This window comes from Zosterops lateralis (genome assembly GCF_965231275.1).
Source record: "Zosterops lateralis genome assembly, chromosome: 11".
In the NCBI taxonomy this organism is placed as follows: domain Eukaryota; kingdom Metazoa; phylum Chordata; class Aves; order Passeriformes; family Zosteropidae; genus Zosterops; species Zosterops lateralis.
In genome coordinates this window covers 3,933,270-3,950,284 of record NC_139771.1, presented here as the reverse complement: position 1 = coordinate 3,950,284, position 17,015 = coordinate 3,933,270, and the positions used below count along the sequence as shown (strand labels likewise).

Genomic DNA, 17,015 nt, shown 5'->3' with positions numbered 1-17,015 from the left:
GGGGATGGGCGCACGGAGCCCGGGCGGGGCGCGGGACGGCGCGGCCGGGGCGCCCCATCCCGGAGCGGAGCCGGGGGCGGCGGGACGGGCGGGGGGGCGCGGGGCCGGGCGCATGCGCTGAGGCGGCGGGGCGGCGGGGGCCGGGGCGGCGCGGGGGGCCGGAGGGAGGGAGGGAGCGGGCGGGGAGGAGGCTGGGCCGGGCCGGGCCGCCTATTTGAGGGAAAGTAGCGCTCGGCGGGCGCTCAGTGCCGGCCGCCGCGGAGAGGCAGCGGGCGAGCGGCCGCCGGTGGGTGCCCGCAGCCGGCGCGACGCTGCCCCCCTGCCGAGGACTGCCGCGCTCGTCGCACGAGTGGCGGTGGGGGGAGCCGCCCCGCGGGGCCGCCTCTGCCCCTTCCCCGCCGCGCCGTTAATGGAAACATGGCGATGGCGGCTCCGACCGGCAGCGCGGCGCCCGTCGCCCCGGCCCTCTGCGGCCACCTGGCCCTGCTGCTGCTCCTCGCCGCCCCCGCCGCCCAGGGCTACAGCTTCCCCCAGCAGCACACGTAAGTGCCGCCGCCCCGGCCGGTACCCCCCGCCCCGCGGCTCGGCTCGGCTCGGCCCGGCCCGGCGCGGTGGCGCATCGCGGGGCCGCCCCGGGGCCTGCGGGGGAGCGGCGGCGGCGGGGCCGCGGCGGGCGCTGCCGGGGCCGGTGCCGGTGCCGCGCTGGATCGGGCGGGCGCGGGGGTCTCCGCCCGCTCCCCGCCGGAGCGGCGGGGCGAGGAACGGACCCAAAGTTGCTGGAAAGCACAAACTTCCCCGGCGGGTGCCGGTCCGCAGGGCGGCTGTCGGAGCCTTAATGTGGCGAGAGGGGGGAAAAGACCGAAACCGACTTATTTTCCAACCCCCCCCCCCCCCCATCCTCGTTTCAAGCACACAATATGGTACCCACAACCGGCCGTGCCCACCGGAGTTTGAGCATAAACTAATAATACCTGGATAGTTCCACAGGCTATCCGAGCTGGCGGGTCATCCTCTCCCTGCCTCTTTGGCGACTAAAATTGACCGTAATCTACTGAAAGAGAATCGGAAAGCAGCTCGTTTGGGTGAGGGGGTGGGAGACTGGATAGTCGTTGCAGGAAGGATATAAATAGATTTTTTTTGAAGAAGAAGAAATTGCTTTAGAAGTTAATGTTTGGGAATATTTGTTGACAGGGTCGGTTGGCTCTCTTGCCTACCGTGGTAACCCTTAAACCTGTCCCTCTCCACACGTCCCCGGGAAACCTTGCTAAGATGTATTTTAAGAGGCTGTCATCTCCGTTACGAATTGCTGAGGTTTGTTGACACAAAACTGAAAAAAATCCAGACGATTCAATGTAAAGGTTGACACCGTGTCCTTACAGTCTGCATTTCTGAAGGTGGGGGAAAGATTTCAATGACATAGAGTTAATAATAGCAGTGTTGCCCTTAACTTGGTGCTGCCCCAGTGGATGTGCACTGCTTTATGTCACAGTTGTCTTGTCATTTGTGATTTGCTTAAGAATAGAAATACATTTCATATATATATATATGTCATAGGAAGTCTTTTTGAAAGCCGTTAGATTAGTGTCTTTGATCTCAAAGTACATTTTTGCAAGCAGCTAGTCAGGCCTTCTGAAAAGAAGGCTTATCGGCAGAAGAAACAGTGTTGTTTATTTGGGAGAGCTGTAGTCCTGTTACTATGTTAATATCTGCCTTCACCAGTGGCACGGTCGTTTATTCTGAAATCCTTCCCATTGACAGAGATTCCTTCTGGATTCTTTTGGGGCACGTATTCATATTTTTAAATATCTTTGACCTCCGGGAGCCGATGGGTTCCCTTCTCTTGCTGTCATGTAAATACAGAAATTCTTCCGAATAAGATCCTGAGAAATGTCTACCTACAGGGGCAGGAGAGGAAAGGGAACATGCCAGTCCTCGTCCAAGTGCCACAGCCTTACGGCCTGATCCGGCCTTGCTCTCTCATGAGCGATCTCTGCTCCTCTGAGAATCCCTAAAGAAGCAAAGGGGATTCTGTACGTGATGGAGCACAGCTAAAGTTTGTGGGATGTTTTTGATATTTCAGCAGCTTTTCATGGATTGCAAGTTGTTGCATTCTCTTACTAAGTTCAGAACACAGTTTCAATTTAAAGAATAAATTTCTTTTGAGTACCAGTTTGTGAGTCAAAGCTGCGTTTTCATTCTAGCTGCAGAAAGTTTTATAAGAAGCTTCCTCTACTGAGAGAGACATAAAAAAGCTTGTAAGATGTAAATAATGTGCTTGCATTCCCTCTCCCTATGATATATGTTATTCTAATAAACCGTGCCAGCTTTTTACCAAAGCAGTTTGATTCCAATTAATTTGGAGGGGTTTGCTAGCATAGATTTTGTTAGCTCTGTGCTCTCTTATCTGAGGTTTTATCAGAGTGGGCCTGATGCTGCACTGAGTGAGGCAAGATAAGCAAAAAGTGAAGCTATTGGCAAAGATCCATAATTTCTTGCAAATATAGAGGAATGGTCCCGAAAAGGCCACTAATTCTGTGCGTGTGCCTCTGGTAGCAATCGATGCCGTCTGGCTGCATCCGGAGAAGAGACACAGAAGGGACGCAAGACCTCAACCTGACCTTATACCTGCCTTGTTTGGTTCCCCTCATGACCTGTTCTGTGAACCCGGAGAAGAGAGGAGTCACGGATGGATATCTGATGATGATGCTCAATTGCTGGGCAGTAGGTTAATGCTGTATGTAACCTGTGGGATGAAATGCCTGGTGAGCTCTGCCCTAGGGCTGCTGTGATTGTTTGTTTCTTGGAAAGGAAGTACTTATTGGGAGTGAAGAGTGCAATGGGAACTGGCACCAAGGCTTGAACAATCTCCTGTAATTTACTGTTCCCCCTCGAGCAGTTTACCTGTTTCCACCCTTCTTGTTTTTAAAGCGGCTGGATATAACTTAAGTTTTGGGGGCAGATTTACCGGGAGCCGAGTTAAGCTGATGAGATGTGCTGCTGAATTCTTCCCATTACCAGCTAATTTTCTCCTACTTTAGACAATGCAGCCTTGTGAATGATTCAGAGCATTGATTAGAAACGTGTTTGTCTTTAGAGGTTTTCTCTGTACATCACTGAAGTCATCTTTTACTACAGGACTCTCAAAAACGAGGCTGCTTTTTTAAGCAGCCCCAGAACTGTTTCATTCTGGCAAGCAGCAGACTGAACGATTAGGATATTTTGCCTAAGGGAGGAAAGAAGAAAATAAAGAACATTTTTTATTTTTATTTTTGTTTACAATTGTATTAATTATTGTCGGTGTGTTGATTCTTGGTTCTGTCCCTGATAAATCGCTGGTGTTCTACATTATCTCTCCCCTCCCGGGTAGCATGGTTTTAATCATCTTATGCTGAGCTAAGGAAAGCTCGGCTCAGCCAGTTGTCCAAAGGGGAATTTCTCATTGAGATTTAAACAGCAAAATCCCAGATTGGAACAAACCCATTGGGGCGGGCGTGTTAGGTGATGGCCACTGACTAACAAGGCTCCTTGTAGGAATCGTCGTGTTCAAGAATGTGCATCTATGTGGGCAACGGGATTAATGGCTGTGGAAAGGAAAGCTGTTTGTTGCAGTTAGTTTTTCTTTTAAATAGTCCAAGAGGGGTTCCTGTGGCAGCATGGTAAAAACCTCTGCTTAGATTTCTGAGCGGTTTGGTATGAGATAATTGAAAGGCTGGTCAGTCAGGGGTGTCCTGTACCTGGATCACCACTGCCTCACGTTACTGGAGATCGTGCACGGGAGTGCTGGGGAATGTGGCTGCCAGTGCTGCCAGCGGGGAGCAGAATGAAGCCCCTCCTCACTTTCCAGCGAGAATTTTTGTCATTTGGACTTGAAAGAAAATTGCCATCTGCTAGAGGGTGGCAAGCCATTTGCTTCTTGTGAGGAAGCAGGTGTGTGCAGAATTGCTGCGTGGCTCCTTGGCTTCATTGCTGCTCTGCAGGGCATCTCTGACCAGGCAGCAGAGGAGAAAGGGATGTCTGCAGGGGAAAGTGCCAGCATGGGGTCCTGGGTCCAGTCCTGCTTTTCCAACAGGTTTAGCACTTGTCAGATGTAGGCAGTTGTTTTGGGCAGCAAGCTGGAGCTGTTACCCTTGTTCCTGTCAGATTCTGAGCAGTAAAGGCTCCTGCTCAGAGCAGTAAGGCTTATTATCTTCCCATCACCACTGGAAGGTGGGCCTGAGGCTGCCTCTTCCAAATTAGTTGCTTCTTTGTAGCAGATTTTGGTTTGTACTTGTAATTTCATCCCAAATGAGGTTAATGATGCTGGTAGTGATAGCAAATCTGGGCTATCAGGACTTGAAATAAATAACTCTATTAGGACTGGATGCTTTAGGGTTTGCAGAATGCCATGCAGAAGAAACTCCTTCCCTTGTTCTACTGACCACCTGCTGTGCGGTCAGAAAATCTCTTCCAATTATGGTTTTGATGCCTGGCATTGGAACTCAGCAGAGAAGTTGGGAGATGGCCCTGCTTGTCTTCTGCTGTGCTGCACCAAGCACAGATTGCCCTGTGAGGGCAATCTACCGCCATGAGTGACTGACAGATAATGGCCCTCTGTACCTGTGAGGGCTGAGCAGCCTCTGTGACAGTTTGTACTCAGTGGAGGCACAAATGCCCAGTGTCCCTGCAACGTCCCTGGGCAGGCTGTGCTTGGTGGCAGAAACCACTTTGAGGTGTGCAGAGGCACCCTGAACTTTCCAGAGGTAAAAGAAGAGCCTTACAAAGAGGAACAAATGGTTTTTCAAAATCATTTGCAGTATTTCTTGCTGTTTAGAAGCAATTTTCTCCATTCCTGTTACCATTCCTGAGTGTTTCCTGCTCAGTTGTCACATAGGGAAAGAGCAGAGCATTGTTGCTTTCTTGCCTGTGACACCTCAACACTGTAAACTGCTTGCAATCGTCCCCTTTTGTGGTTTCCAGAGTCCGAGTTTTTCAACTGTATACACTGAGAAATTGTTAATTGAAATTCTCTCGAGAAAGCGTGTGGGTTCCCACTGAAATCGATGAGGCTCCTGCGCACAGACCTGAGGGTAGAAATGGGCTCCTGCTTGGTGTTTGACAGGAGGAGATCAGCAGCTTTGTTGTAAAGAAGCTTTGTGTGTGTTGTTGTGTGTGCAACAGCCCCTGAAAAGCTGAAGGTGATTCCTTCTTACCTTGAACGAGCTTCCTGGTGTTTGTCTCCAAAATCCATCGGAAGGGCTCTCGAGGACTTGTGTGCTGGGGCATCTGCACGCTGCAACATAAACACGTGTACACGCTGTACGAGTCAGACAATGCTTTTGTCAGCCAATGAAATACTCGAGTGAGATGAAATAAAAGTCATTACCAAGCAACATACTGGAGTGGGATATTCAGTAAGAAAGAGCGGTATCTGAACGCTTCAGTATTTACTTTTCTAGGAGCCTCTTGAAAGCAAAATGCGTTTCATTAGCAAAATTATTTTTCCTCTCTGGGGTGTTGGTAGTAGTTTGTTGTTTTAGAGCAGTTCCTGTAATCTAGGCTTCATCCTCGAGTTTATTATTGCTGGGTTGCATGGGGAATGGGGTTATACAAATTGTTGTTACTGGAAAGCCAGTTTCTGTCAACAAACTACTGACTTGGTTTTCTTTAGGTTTAATTATTTGATCTTTTGCAGAATGCCTGTAGATTTTCTTCATTGCCTTGAGAGTTTTCCCTACAACCCTTCCCATCCCGTCTCAGCCATTATCTTTTGGTCATAAATACAATGAGAAATTAAAGGTGTTTATGCAGGCCAAAGGATTCATTCTTCCTCTGTAAAGCGAAGTGTTTCTCGCATTGACTGATGCGTGAGTGATGGGGATATTTAACCAGATGAGCTTGTGACGGGTGAAAGGGCTGCAGGGCGAGAGACACAAGGATCTGAACGCAGTCAGGCCAGAAGAAGGGTGCACGGTCTGTGGTTTCTGTATCTATCCATTAACTCCTCCTAAGGTCGTTATCCTTGTGATGAGGCTGCCGTGCAACCTCCTCGGAAGCTGCTGCTCAGCCTGGCGGGGGGCGGTGCAGGAGCTGTGGTACAGCACAGCTTCTCCCAAGGCTATGTGAGACTGCCTTTCAGGAAAACCAGGATCAATTCTCCCGCACGTCTAGTAGGGACTGAGAACTCCAGAGGAGATAATTGCTGACAGCAATCAGATTGGGTGCTAAATGCCATATAAACCATCTCGGTCAATAATGATGGTAAAGCCTTGGGCACAGTTGTCAAAACAGCAGTTGAGTTTGCCTGTATCTTTGTGCAGCGACACCACTGATTGTGCGTAGAGTTAAACGCAATAAATACAGGATGCAACACGATTTTTAGCTCTGGTGTATGTCAAAATCCCTGAAGTTCTCGCAATGAAAAGGATTTTCTATAATAAGAATGTCTCTTGCCTCCCTCGACCTTGTTCCTTCTTTCATTGTCCTTGAAGAGTGGGGATGGGGCTGTGCTTTCCACGGACTAGGCTGGAGCTCTGTCAGCACCAGTGGGTTTCTGTTATGAGTCCCCTGAAGCCCTGGGTCGACTTTGGGTATTCTTGGCTTCTGCTGGTGGGAAAACTGTTCTACCCTTTCCCACAGTGACACTTGGGGAATTCCTGAATCAATATGGGTTGTGCCTACAGTAAGTATCACTGTGATGGAAAACCCGGAGTGATGCATTACAAAAGGCACGTTCATTTACCTGACAAAGGTTGTCTATCCTGAATTATTTATGAGGTTTCACAGCACACTAGTAAATTTTGTAAAAGCAATGGAGTCCTGGTAATGTGAGCCTCCTCACTGCAGCTTCCATGGTGGAGTTGTTCTGAGGAGGAGGAAGAAATAGGCAGCAAGTGGAGGGATAGAGAGAGACTGCTGTTTTCATGTGCAAATGATGAGGTGTGCAGAGCAATGAAGTGCGAATTAGTTAGATCATGCTGTGCATTGGAGCAAAAATCCGTGTAGTGTTAGAAAGCAGCCTATGCTTCAGGGAGGGACGGGGGGGTGGAAAGGATGGGGAGTACAGACACAAGGACAGAGCGGGGTGAAAATCTCATGACCAAAATACCGGCTGCTTCCCATCTGTGGAAATGCTGTCTGCAGCAGTAGTTTGGTTAAAGTACATACTCACTTTGGTGAGGTTTTCATATCCGAGTTCGAGTGAAAGAAGGCTCAAGCCAGAGCTGGCCGGCATGCTCTGTGCGAGGCTCGGAAGTGTGTGCAGAGCACGTGGCTGTTGACCAGAGAGGTTTGCTCAGGATAACCTGGAACATGTGTGTCCACAGGAGCATTAAGTCAGTGTTGTCTAACACGGAGAGCGAGGGCAGTAGGAGTCGGAGTCCTGGCAGCAGTGCGTGGGCTTGCTTCAATCCCTGCTGCAACACCATTTCAGTGCTCAAAGTTAGTGCTGCGGCAGGCTCAGCACAGGTTCACCGTGTGGCTGCCCCTGTGCACCTGATTTGTTGGCAAATAGAGCCTGCCCCGTACATTTGGGCTTCGCAGCCTCTTGGCCTTGCAAGCACAAAGTTAACCCTTAAACGGTCGAATTGGCAGAAAGAATTGGGAAAGTATTGTATCCATCTCCACTGAAGTGAAAAATGAGGTATATGATTCTCCTTATAAATACCAATGCCTCTCAAATCATAACAGAGCTGGGTCCTGAAACTTTTGTCACGAGCTGCCAGTTTGCTGTCAGGCTCTGTTTCTTCTCCACTGGGCACTTAATATTCTGCAGTCCAGAAGAATCTCATATCTAAAGTCTGAGTTCACATTCATTCTCTGAACAGGAAAGCAAAACAAGGGGCATATATCTAAATCATTTTCAGAGCTAACCTTGTATAAGCTATTTACCCTTCAGAAATATATAAAGCTCTCAGTGATGTAATTTGTTGAACCAGAGATATTCTTGTATTTGAATTCTCACATCTATTAATTTTCATGTAATATCTCCCTATTGTGGATAATAAACACTTTCTCTACAGTATGAAACAGGGAGGGTCATGAATGCAGTGCTTTGTTTGCATTTCTAATGTATAGTGGGTTTTACAGGCAGATTTTTTGGCAGCTGTAACACGAACACCAAAATAGAGACAGACTTAAGCCAAGCAAAGAACCTAATGTTCAACTTTATCAGGTGTTGCATATTGAGTCAGATTCTGGGCTCTGAGTGGTTGAACGTCTTTTTATTGCCTCATAACGAACTCAGCAGACCCAGAAGGAGCCGAAGTGCCATTTCCTCATGTCTCAGGTAGTCTTGTAAATTAGAGGTCTCTGCTGAGTGTTCACTGTAGTGTCACATTCTTGGGATCAGAGTGTGTGGGAAGCATTGTGTGGGCTCATGTGCTTCCAGTACCTCTGCAAGGAGAGGGATGCCCCTTGCCCAGGTGAAAGTTAACTTCCTGCATCAGTGTGTTGTGCACACCAGGGGAAGAAAAGAGTGGAAGAAAAAGCCTTTAATTATTCAAGGCCTGCAAGCTGAAAAGGGTTTCAGGACAGTGAGCTAGGCATGCGTCAAAGCTTTGTGGGCATTCCTCTGCTTTCCCCTCCTCCCCTGCCTGCTCTGGGAAGGAGGGTAGATTACATGAGTACGAAAAATAATCAGTATTTTTCTCTTCATGCAGCTCTTATTTTTTTTATTTATTCTGTTTTTGTTGGCTGGAAAGTCTTAATAATTGTTGATCAGTGACCAGACAGATGACATTATTTTGCATCCTACAGAATAACAGCACTTCCAAGAGCACAGACCAAAAGGGACCCTCTCTGTGCATAGGGATGCTCTCATGCCCCTCCTTGGCTGCATGCTGTGGGATTTCTGATTGAGCCATGCCTGATGTTAGGCTTGTTACAATGCAGAAGAAATTGCTGTTGTCAAGTCCTGTGTGCTGTACTCTGCTATGTAGATTTAAAAGCTAAATTGTCAAGAAAATTTTCAAGATGCTGTGACAAATTCATCCCTGATGTAATGATGCTCGTGGGATTATGCCCAGGGTAACTTTCAGGCCTTTGTCTTTTAACTTTTAAATATGGTGGTGCTTGTTGTTGCTTCTGGAGGGATTTTTATGGTGAGGTGGAGAAAAGAAATGCAGGTAACACATCTCCTGTCTGGTGATGCTTTGGTCTCAGTTTCTAAGTAACCCCATTTAGCACCTGCCCGCCTGTTTGACCCAGCAGCAAAAACGTTGTGTTGGCATTTCTGACATCAATACCACCTTTTCACCCATCATCTTAAGGCTAAACTGAACCCTTCTGTGTCACTTGCTCCTCTGTTTATTTGTTCTGATCTAGTCTTTACTGTAGAGAAAAATCCAATCAGCTCTGTCTCACCTCAGCTGTCTGCTAGATGCTTGGGGCTCTTTTTCATGTGAAGTGGCTCCTTCCCCAGGTGAATTTACACCCTCAGTTTCCCCCTGCTTCCCTGTGCTCCCTGCCCAGACATGAGGACAGAGCAACTGGATATGAAAGGGCTCTGACAGCCACATTTTGGCATGAGGTCTCACTTCAGCACTGTCATTGCTGAGCTTCCTCTTACCTTTTCCCCTCTTGCAGCCTGGTCACGCCAGCCTCGCTGGGTTTTCCTTGAGCAGGCAGTGTTACCAAGCCAGAGGTGAGGATGCATCCCAAGGCTGGTGCTCTGCATGGAGCACTGCCTCTGGCAACACTGCTATGTGGGAATCTTTTCTGCCCTTCTCCTCTTGATGCCACTCCAAGTGAATCCTTGTGCTGAAAGCACTGCTTGTTTGTGCAGTTTATGAATGGGATTATGTGTGCTGAAAGCAGCCTTGCATTTTTTATTTCATAAGGGCCTCTTAATAAATGTCACTTATTTGGGGACTCAGGCAGCTGAGTGCATGGCCAGTTACCTTTCCATTTGGGAGTGGCTGCCAGACCCCAGTCCTGTTCTCTGGAGTCACAGCTGGCTGGTGGAAAAGCAGGTTGCCAGGAAAAAAAAATACAATGTTTTTACTGTAGCCAGCATAATACTTAACTTTCATTCTTAGTTAAATCTGCTTATTGCTGTGTTTGTACCATTCCTGTTGTTCTCAGATCTCACTGGATAACATGAGGGCTCTTGTACGTGAAGTTGTTTTCAGAGAACACCAAACAGCTGCAGAAAGGAAAGGTGTAGTAAATGTACCTGTCCTTCTTATGGAGAAATACCAGAATGATTGCAGTGTGGTGAAATGGGACCTGCTTGGGCTGCAGGTGAGATGCTTCAGCTGCATTACCTGAGGCTTGTGTTGGGGCCACAAGTAATGTGTGGACCTGCAGTTTCTCTATGTAACAACCCATGTTACATGAAGGATTCATGTGCAGGCCTGGTGCTTCAGGGTGGAATTGGTGGCCAGAGCCCTGTTTCATCCTGCAACTGCCAATCTCTAGGACTGAATTGCAGTTTGTTGAACTGCTCTGAAGTTTGTGAGGTTCATTGCACAAAAGTCCAGATCCCACGACCAAAGCAAGGACTATTCCAAGTATATTGTATTTTTTGTGTCTAATTTTCCACATGAAACTAACCTCGCTTCCTCATTTGGCTTGGTTACAGTATTTATTACAATGACATTCCTCTTTCTCATTTTTTTTTCTACTGCTCTGATATTGAGGTTTAATATTTATCTTCTAATAGTTTCTGAGTAGCAGGGTGCTTGCATTACTGGCAGTGATGTATAGTTAATCCTGAGCACAGATAGCCGTGAGAGGTCCAGACGGACTTCAGCCCTCAGTGGCATGCTTGTGAGTGAGGAAATTAGCCTGGAAATTGCTGTTTGTTAAAATTGCTTCTGCGTTAATCTTGCTGTGATACCACAGCTTCTGGCAGTATGTGGGCTAGCATGATAGTTGTGGCTGAGAATGAGGGCAGGTTCTCACTTTAAAAGAATCTCAGCAAAGACCTTGTCTTACACCTTTGCTCTGAGGAGGTTTACACTGAGGAATGTGGCCCATTTTTCAATTGCCAGGCCAATTTTCCAGGTGTTTTCTTATCCCCAGTTGACCTTCTGGCCTACTTCCTAACACTGTGTGTTAAAAGGTGACCAACCTGTCATTCTTGGCGAGCATCAGGAGCAGAGTGTGTGTGCCTCAGGCTGGTTCCCTGGGGAGACAGGTAATTCTTTCATGATGCCCTTGGGACTGTCCCCCCTCCCACCCCCTCCCCACTGCACTGTGAACATCTTGTCCTGCTCTTCCTCTTCCACTCCTTGTTGTGGCTTTGTAAAAACACTTGCATTCCCCTATTGCTCCTTTTGCTGCTGAAAATAAGGCTTCAGAGACTCCAGTAAGTCAGTGGTGGAGCAGGAAATGCAACCAGATCACAGAAGTCCTCCTCCTCTGTTCCTTTAAACGAATCCATGCTCTTAGTTGTGTGATAAATGTTTGTTCTACTATGTACTAACAATACATCAGATTCAGATGCAAGAACAGAAAACAGAGGCAGGAAGATTTGGACTCCAGGGAAAGTGTCTGTCCCTTTCTTTGGTGTTGGGAGGATGGGAACTGTCCTTGTGGATGAAAAGCTTCTCTGAAGGACACTGATCTCTGGCAAATGCCTGAACATCAAAGCTTGGGCAGTGCTGTTCTCTATGCAGTCAGAGGGCAAGAGGCCTTGATGCTGAGTGCTCAGCACTGGACTTCTCCAAATTAAATGGGCGCCTCCTGCTGCATAAGCCCTATGTTGGCTCTTTGTGCCATGTAATTTATGGTTAGGCACCTTTCCCAAGAAATGCTCTCTTTAAAATTGTATTTTTGTGCTGATGAGGCACTCATTTAGAATTGGATCTTGTGCTTATTGCCTCCTTGTGGCAAATGCTCACCAGTGGGACCAGTTACTGGGCAAGCTGTAGGGCAGTATCTCCTGATCATTCCTTGGACATTTAACCCCTTGGACAGAATCTGAGATATCATCTGAACATTTCCTGCTCTCTATATGTGTCTTGGAGAGAAATTCTGGAGGCCATTAAGCTGGGTAATTTACATGCTTCTTGAGCCTGTGCCTAGGGAAATATATTTCACAGGTAATTTCAAATCTCTTGGCGTGTGGAAGAAGTCATTATTCTGAACAGAAAGAGGCTGGTGATGTCACGGGCCCCATTGAGGAGACCACATTAGAGACTGGGATTTTTCTCTCTTACAGGAAAGTGTCCAACACATTCTATTCATGGGGTGTTGGGATGTCAGGAGATTTTGAGTTTAATGTCGATGCTCTTGTAGAAAAGCAGAAAAGAGAATGATTGTGTAATCCTCAATTCCAGTTACATGTGAGCATATTGTGTGTGAGGGCTGGGAGCAAACCTGCTTTGGGGTACCCACAGGTGTGTGAGTTTCCTGCTTTGGTGTTCTAGTGATGTCTTCCAAGACATCAAAGTTAGCATCAGGAGATTGAGTTGCGGTTTTGACTCTGCTCCCAAAAGTCTGCCTGGGTTTGAGACCACCGCTTCACCTCTGTAGCTCCATTCTCCCCTCCTGAAAAAGACGGAAAATATTTTTGTTGGACGTGTTAGGAGGATTTGACAGTTTACTGTTGATCTTCCTTTCATGGGGTCCTCTAGGACAGGAGGTGAATTCTTTTCATTGTGAAAATCTGGCTGTGGCTGGAGATGGGGAAACTGAGCCTGACAGATCAGCCATCCTTTCCATGTACAGCAAATCCTGTAGCACCTTCTGAGTATCCCAGTGTGCTTCAGGCACCTCCATTTGTATAGATATTTATCCTTTTCAGAGGAACAGACTTGTATGACTTTTCAGAGTGATATGTAGATGATTTTTCCCTTTGGAGGGAGCGGTCTTTATCCCAGTTGGATGGGGAGATGGAGAGGGGAGGTGACCTGTTGAAGTTGGCAGCTTCGTCCCTGTTGCTGTTATGCTCTGGGTGATGCAGCAGTACTGGGACAAAACTGAACTGGGCTTCATGCTTCCATTCTGTCTGCTTCAGAGCTTGTCTGGATGCCACCTTACAGCGGGAAAAGGTCTTAAAACCAGCTTTTAGATGTGTATCACAAAGTAGTGAGGTAATGGCATAAAATGCAGTAAACTGCTATTTATTATTTTTAATGCTCTCCACCCCCACCCCTTTTTTCTTTTATTGCTGAAAGGGACCAATACAATGAAGAGCTTCTGTAAATGAAGGCAACTGCATTTGAAATAACAGGGTTCTGGGTGTTTGGCTGGTGAGAGATGCAATAAATGAGCATCGCTAAGTGCTTTATAATAACAATGATTACAATGCTCTCTTAGGAGCCAGGAACTCTCAGGTGGGGGGATGGTGTGGAGAGGGCTTGTTTAAGGTGGGGGGTTTAACTAGATAGACATCCAGTGACAGTGATGCCGAGAAACCCCTGCAGAATGTTACATATGGTGCTATGAGAAGCTACTCCAGAAACCCCAGGAGACTTGGACTGACATGGTTTGAGGCTGAAGCAATGACAATAGATGCCCCTAAATAGCTTCTTGTAGCAGGAGGTCTTTGTGGCAGAGTTTAATGACATCTTTCCTTGCTAAGGAGGGAAGCTGTTGACAGAAATTCAGCAGAGTTCTGACTAGTCAGTAGTCTCTACCAAACTCCTGGCTTAAGAGATCAGATCGATCATTTGTGCTGAGTTTGTTTCTGATCAGCTGAAATCTGCCGTGGTCAGGGTGGATGCTGAAAGCCGTCCTCTGGTGCCAAGTGGCTGGTAAGAGTTTACATTTTGCTGTTTGCAGTTTGGCCGCCTTTGTTTTGCTGCAACTCCCCATAGTAGTAACACTCTTCCTGGCAGTAGGAGCATCACAGGATTGGAGAGTCTTGAGTGAACAAGAGCACATTGAGAAACTCTTTCATGCCAGGGGCTCCAGTCAGTCCTTCATTTCCTGTTTTCCTGCTGCAGCATCTCATCTCCATCCCCTTTGAGCAGCATGCTTAGGAAATAAGAGATGACTACAATGTATGTATTCAAAACTCAGTTCCAGCCATCAAGATGTGGCACTTCTTTATCATGCTTTGCCCCATATCTTGACCAGCCTCTACAAAAATGACCCAAACAAGGGGAATTCTTTGCTTTGTCCAGTATCACACTATTTGAGTAGCCAGGAGGTCATGGTTGCCAACTATCCCAAAGTCTTATAAAAGCCTGCATCAGCTTGGATGGTCCTACTGTTGCTCAGCAGTGATAGAGGAGCACAGGGAAACTCAGAGCCTGTAATCATAAAGTTGTTTGCATATGCTTTAGTGGATAGTGTTCTGGTGGCATGAAACAGAAGCACTACCTGGACTGTCACCTTTCAGCCATCCAGCCTGATGTACTCAAATGACAGCTTCACTGTTTCTCCAGGGTGTGTAAAGAGCTCTCTCATCTCCAACCCCAAGTGCAGGTCCTGTAAGTTGTGGCTGTTTTGTCTTCAGGGGTGGTTCAGCCTTCCATCTGGTGATGAGGATTTACTGTAATGAACAAGAAGATGCAACAAGCGATCTTACTTCTGTCGAGTTCCTGAGAGAGTCATGAATTATACACAGAATAAACAAATAACCTGATATGTCTGTCATTATATCATAAAGGACTTTAATAATTCATGCAGCTTGCAAAATCCTTACTAAGCCCTACCCTCTGTAACCTTATCTTTGCCGTGGGGGATGGGATCTCTTTAGCCTCGACTCAGATTGCATCTGTAAAACAGGAGTCAGAGAGGAGGGAGGATTTATCATAAAACTTCATCTGTATAATGGGTTGCAAAGTGACGTGCAAGAGTTATCAGCCATTGGGGTCTCAAGGGGTGCTGAAAATGACAAGTGGCTGCATTGGGTGAAATTTACGCAGGTAGTGTGCTCCATAAAACTGACACCTATTCACTTATTTATTAATTCATTGTGTTTCAAGTCTAGATTTGTGACAGGCTTTGAGATAAGGAGCCCAGTTCTAATCCTGTGCGAGGAGAGTGTGAAGATGGTGCAAAGAAGCCATGGGCTTCTCTTGCTCCTGATGTGCATCAGCAAGTGTGCCATGGAAACAGAGTTCCCAGATGTAAACTGAGAGCAGAGTTTTCAAAAAAGCAGGGACCCTAAAGCATTATGTTAGCTTGGGCTCTGAGAAAAACCAGTTAATTGTTTTGGGTAGGATACTGCTGGTATCACCAGTGTTGCTCCAGTGCTGACCAGCCGTTGCCTTTGGCTTGTTTTGTTACAGTCCTGGAATCAGGTACTGGGCTCAAGGCTGGAAGGGCCTTTTGGAGAAGAGCTAACCTCTGCCCTGTGGTCTGCAAAAAATACTTGCTGTGCTTGCTTTGCCATTTGTTCTTTTCATTGCTGTATCAGTGAGAGGTTGTGCATGTGTTTGGTCAGAAGAAATTGGTGCCTGTGTGGGGCCTTTCACAGCACTGCCAGGCAAATGTACCAGCTCACACATGCAGTGGCTTCTTCTCTGTCTGTGGGCAAATCATCCACCAACAGACTGAGATTTTCCTCAAATCTACTCCTAGGCTTTAAATTATTCACTGCATTATCCTCTGGCCTCCAGCTCCTTTGCATATCAAATACTCCAAATCAGCTCTTTGTAAAGTTTGAAATTCAAGATATTTCAACTGGACACACAGCTCTCAAAGAATAGTTATTGTGGCTCTTTGTCATACTGGAAGGGCATTTCAAATGGGGTCCTGCAGGGATCTGCCCTGGACCTGCTTTTATTCAATAGTTTCATTAATAACTTAAGCAATGGAATGGGAAATATGCTTATAAAATTTGCAGGTGACACTGAGCTAGGAAGGGTTGGATGTACTTTGAAAGGCATTACCAGAATTCAAAATTATCTAGAAAAATTGAACGGCGAGCTGGATGTCAGCAAAATGAAATTCAGTGAAAACAAATGCAAAGTACTGCACTTATGAAGGAGAAATGAAATGTATAAATACAGAATAAAGAACATCCTTCTGGGTAGCAGCGTGGCACAAAAGATCTCAAGAGTTATTGTGGATCACTTTGAGTCAACAAAGTGCTGTCATAACAGAAGGGCACATTTATTCTGCAGTGTTCAGTAGGTTCTTGGACAGGACTGGGGAGGTGATGTCTTCTCATACAGCACTAGGTTTGGCTTCTGTTGGAGTACCTGACCTCACTTTTTGGCATGAGCCTTTGGAGAGACAGGCAAACTGTAGAGAATCCAGAGCAGGGCAACAAAAAGAATGAAATAGTTAGAAAACAATGCAAAATAGAGAAAGCTGTGAAAAGCTAAGTTTGCCTTTCTATTTATTTTACTACTCAAAAGGATGCAACAGAATAATCATCTTCCAGTTCTTGGGAGCTTGTTGTAAGATTTTTTCATTGTCAGGTGTAGGTGGGATGTGTGGAAAGAGGGAACTGAGATTTAGGGTGAATAAGAAGGGAACTTTTTTACCACAAGCTGAAAAATTAAACTGGGAAGAGGTACTGTGGTGATCTTGGACTCACCTTCAGCAGAGAATTTAAAGAACAGATTAGACAACTCTTCATGCAGAGGGTTCAGGTATTTAGATGTCTTAGTGCAAGTAATGGTGGAAGAGGAGTTCCTGAAACCCCTGCCATCCTGCATATCTGTGACTGAACAGCTGCTGCCTGTTCTCTTCTCAGGTGGACTTAGACCTTGAATGGGTAGTGCTTCTGGTTTTTGATAGAGAAAGTATATTTAAGGAACAATTTTCCTATTGTCCTAAATGTCACTGGTGACAGGTTGGTGATTACTGTTGGTTTTCTCACAGCTATCTAAAGAAATACTCATGCTCAAGAGCTGTTAATGAAACATAATTTTTTTTGGTGTAATTTTCCCCTCAGACTTATTTTCTCCTCACCCAGCTTTATCTATCCCGCAGGCTGAGAAAACTCCACAGTTACCCTTTTAATTATATTTTAATACTTGTTGGGGTGTCAAACTGGGATCAAGATGGATCTGGTGGAGGTTTGGTACTTGGAGGTTTTTTTAGGTGCAGTTTTTTGCAAGACATAGCCTGCTGCAAAAAATGGAAAAGATATGCATAAGATAGGACACAGAAACAGACCCAGAAGGTTA

General features: G+C 46.5%; 1 protein-coding gene across 1 annotated transcript in view; it reads left to right on the top strand.

The window, feature by feature from the left end:
• Positions 1-213: 213 nt before the first annotated feature.
• CACNA2D2 (calcium voltage-gated channel auxiliary subunit alpha2delta 2) overlaps positions 214-17,015 on the top strand; it is a 211,114-nt gene continuing 194,312 nt past the window's right edge. Inside the window, exon 1 of the mRNA XM_083869774.1 lies at positions 214-542. Coding sequence (XP_083725900.1) covers positions 418-542 — 125 coding nt within the window. The 5' untranslated portion in view covers positions 214-417. The remainder of the gene's footprint in view (positions 543-17,015) is intronic.